The sequence below is a fragment of the Arachis stenosperma genome, chromosome 4 (genome assembly GCF_014773155.1).
Source record: "Arachis stenosperma cultivar V10309 chromosome 4, arast.V10309.gnm1.PFL2, whole genome shotgun sequence".
Taxonomy (NCBI): Eukaryota; Viridiplantae; Streptophyta; class Magnoliopsida; order Fabales; family Fabaceae; genus Arachis; species Arachis stenosperma.
The window spans coordinates 3,260,618-3,264,335 of NC_080380.1; the positions used below are offsets into that span (position 1 = coordinate 3,260,618).

Genomic DNA, 3,718 nt, shown 5'->3' on the forward strand with positions numbered 1-3,718 from the left:
AAAAAATCAATAACGATCATCAAAGGCTAACGCACGTTGAAGTGAACGCAGAAGCAACAATTTTTTGCTTCCAATAAACGCGCTTTTAGATTGCAAAATCACTTGTGTGTTTAGAGGAAAAGAGTTGCCAAACATCAAGAACCAGCGTTAAAGGAATTTCAACGCACTTTTATCCTCTCCAACGTAGTTGCAAAATACATCCTATGTGTTTTTAATGCTTTTAAATGCTGCGTCATTCTCAAGTAGGCTTTTACTCTTTTGCCGTTTCGCTTTCCCTCTTTGTATTTTGTTCAAAATCTTACTTTTCTTTCCATTTTTCTTTTATCTGCTTTGTTTCGTTTTCTAGAAAAAGCCTCTTTCTCTCATTTTGTTTTTTTTGTTTACCCCAAATTTTCCTGCTCTTTGAAGTTTCGAGACGATTATTGGTGTGAATCGTTCGTGAATTTGCCGCTTGTTTGTCATCGTTTCTGCCTCTTCTTTTTAGGTTGGTACTCGCTTGCAGTATTTTGGGTTTTTCTTGTTTGATGACAGTTGTGATCCTTCTTTCATGTTTTGTGTTTGATTCTGGTAGTGCTGCATGTTTTCGTTTCCTCTAAAGTTTTGAATAAAGTTTTGATCTTTATTATTACTGCTGTTGAAAGGCTAGGGTTAGGGCTTTTGATTTTCTTTGATCCTTTGCGGTTTTTTTCTGTGCTTGTGCTGCCTCCAAAGGGTGTCTCTGGATTGCGGTGATCATTTTGTTTTCGTGAACCTTGGGCGCCCTTTGTTGTCTTGTTGTTGTTTGATGGTTATTTCTTCATTTTCGTATTTTGGCCGAGTTGTTTGGTAGTGACACATTTTCATTTTCTTTTTGTAGGTGTAGTATCTATGTCTCGTAAAAATATTGTTGAAATGTCCACAAAGATTCCTCCTGGTATGACTGACTGGTTAGATTCTATAGTATTGGGTTGTGTTACTGTAGCAGATCGGGAGTACTGTGAAAATTTTAAGAGATATCATAGGATTTTTGGGAATAGGGAGGATGAGGGTGACTATGAGTTAGTGGCACCTGACTCCGAGAAGAGGGTCAGTTTTCCTCCTCTAAATCAGGCAGAGCGTCCATTCTTTTATGCGTACGATTGCTTTTTTACCAAGTTAGGTATTACCATTCCTTTTACTGAGTTTGAGACTGAAATTCTTTGGAATTGTAATCTTGCTCCTACTCAGCTTCATCCCAACTCTTGGGCTTTCATGAAAATTTTTCAGTTGTTGTGTCAGGAGTTGGGCGTCCGACCTTCCCTCTGCCTTTTTCTTTACTTGTTTGTGCTGACCAAGGTGGGGACGGCCAAGAAGAAGGCTTCTTGGATTTCCTTCCGGGCTACCCAGGGTAGAAAAGTTTTCTCCATTTTTAATGACTCTTTCCATGATTTTAAAAATTTTTATTTCAAGGTTCGAGCTGTGGATGAAGTTCACCCCTTTTTTTTGGATAAGAATAAGGAACCCACTTTTCCCCTTTGGTGGCAAGAGAACCCTGTAGTGCTTAAGTATTCGTTAGAGAGTCTTGACAAGGTAGAGAGGGCCTTTGTGGGTGTTTTGGAGGAGCATTGGGGGGAGCCTCCTCATTTGGATACGAAGAAGTTTTTAGGGGATCCTACTCTTCTGCGTTCCGAACTAGGTAGTGCCCGACTTCTTAAATTTTTACTGTCTTAGTTTGTGGTTGCCATTAAGTAACTATTTTTATGATTTTTTCTTTTCAGAGATGGCTTCGGGATCTGATTCAATGAAGGTCCTTCGTAAGACCAAGAAAACTGTGGCTGCTCAAAATCTACAAAGAAAGACATCCGGGGAGGGTTCTTCTCAGGTCCCGCCGAAGAAACTGGGCTCGGGTCCTCAAGGACCGAGGAAGAATATACCGACTCCTCAAGTTCGTGTGGCTCCTACCGATCCGCCTCTCGCAAGCTCTGGTGCTGCTTCTTCCCCTTCTTCGGCCGGGCCTTCTCCTAAGAGACAAAGAACTTCTGGTGCTTATGACCTCAATGACAAGAATTTTGACGGCGTGGCCTTTGCTGAGGAGCATATCGCTCCGTATGGTTATGTCCCGACTGACGATGTGTCCATCCGCAAGCACCTTGATTTTATATCCAGCACCAGTGTCCGGATGGCTAACCTTAGTGCCGCGTTGTCAAGGAAGTTCAAGAAGTCCCCTGTTAACACTACCAGTGCCTCTCTTGAGAATGCTAAAACTAAATTGGAGAGGGCGGAGGGGCTGAGGCTTGAGTTGGAGGCGAAAAATATTGGGCTGGAGCTCTCTTTAGAGAAGGAGAAGGCCCGGGCTACTGAGGCGGAGGCAGTTGCCAACTTGGCCAGGGAGAATTATATCCAAACTTATGGTGAGCTTCTTCGGGTTAAGAAAAAGCTCCAGTCCTCCTATTATGATTATGCTGAGCTGCAGGAACACATAGCGAATGGTATGACCGCATTGTATGAAAATCTGAAAGCTCAGGTCAGGGTTCTGGCTCCTCACGCAGATCTTTCTCTGTTTAGTATGAATAACATTGTGGAGGATGGTAAGATTGTGCCGGCCCCTAATGAAGATGAGACCTCTGCTCCTAATCCGAAGGCCAAGACTTCTGGAGCACCTTCTGCTGAAACTACCCGACCTGAGGCCGACCCTGATGTGGAGATTTTGAATGGTCCAGATGGTGTTGTTGGGACAGTCCCGATTTCGGTTATTCCTACAGTTCCTCAGGATGCGGCGATGGGAGCGAAGTTGGATCCTCTATGACCTCTTATTTCCTTGCTCTTTTGATTATGACGGACTTGAATTATATAGTAAGAATACTAAGGATAATTTTGATGAAGGACTAATTTAGATGAATAGTTTGAAAAAATTAATAGTTATATTATTGATGAGTTAAGGAGAAAGTATAAAAGATGGTAACTTGATGTGTTTTTGATGTGTTTACAATGAGTTTCATGATGGCCTATTAATAGAATTCACGTATTGATTCATTATAATTTTTAGATATTTTTAGATATTATCTTTCTAGATATTTCTAGTGACGTAATTTATTTACTTTATTTCTAGACTTGTTTATCATAATATATAAATATTTAATATTATAAAAACAAAATGATGATAAATCTAGAAAGTTCTATAAATATGTAATATTATTAATTAATAATACCGTATCATTTTAAAAACGAATGAGTAAAACAGTGTCACTTCTATAATCTATTAAACCTCTGTTCAATGAATATTATAATATTATTTATTATAATGTTTGTAATACAAATTCAATCAAAATATATTTAAATAAATTAGTTGTACTCAGTTGTATTTTTGTATTTTATTATTTTATTTTTTTATTATCTACAAAAAATTTGATAGAAAATAAATTTAAATCAATCTAACAGTAAATTTTTTCTCAATTATTTGTAAAATTATATTTTTTTTCAGTCAAATATACAAATTTTTCATTTTTTACATCTACACAATTTTAATTTTTCATTGCAAATTTTTTGTGTATAATATCTTTTAAATATGATATATAACTTTTTATTTTATAATTTTTTATTTTTTATTTTAGTTAAATTCCTACAATTTAATTAAAATTATTTGAAATAATTAAAAATGATTTAAGTGTAAATTAAAATGAGACCAAACATTAAAATAATGTATTTCATATTAAATTTTAAATTAAATTTTATAACATATAATCTTACAAACACCTAATGT

General features: G+C 36.7%; 1 protein-coding gene across 1 annotated transcript; it reads left to right on the top strand.

Annotated features, from left to right (window-relative positions):
* Positions 1–307: 307 nt before the first annotated feature.
* On the top strand, positions 308–2,956 carry LOC130976285 (uncharacterized). The gene is made up of 3 exons (XM_057901107.1): positions 308–484; positions 857–1,654; positions 1,737–2,956. Exons 2-3 carry the CDS (start codon positions 868–870, stop codon positions 2,762–2,764), a joined length of 1,815 nt encoding a protein of 604 aa, XP_057757090.1. The 5' UTR covers positions 308–484; positions 857–867; the 3' UTR covers positions 2,765–2,956.
* The last annotated feature ends 762 nt before the right edge of the window (positions 2,957–3,718 follow it).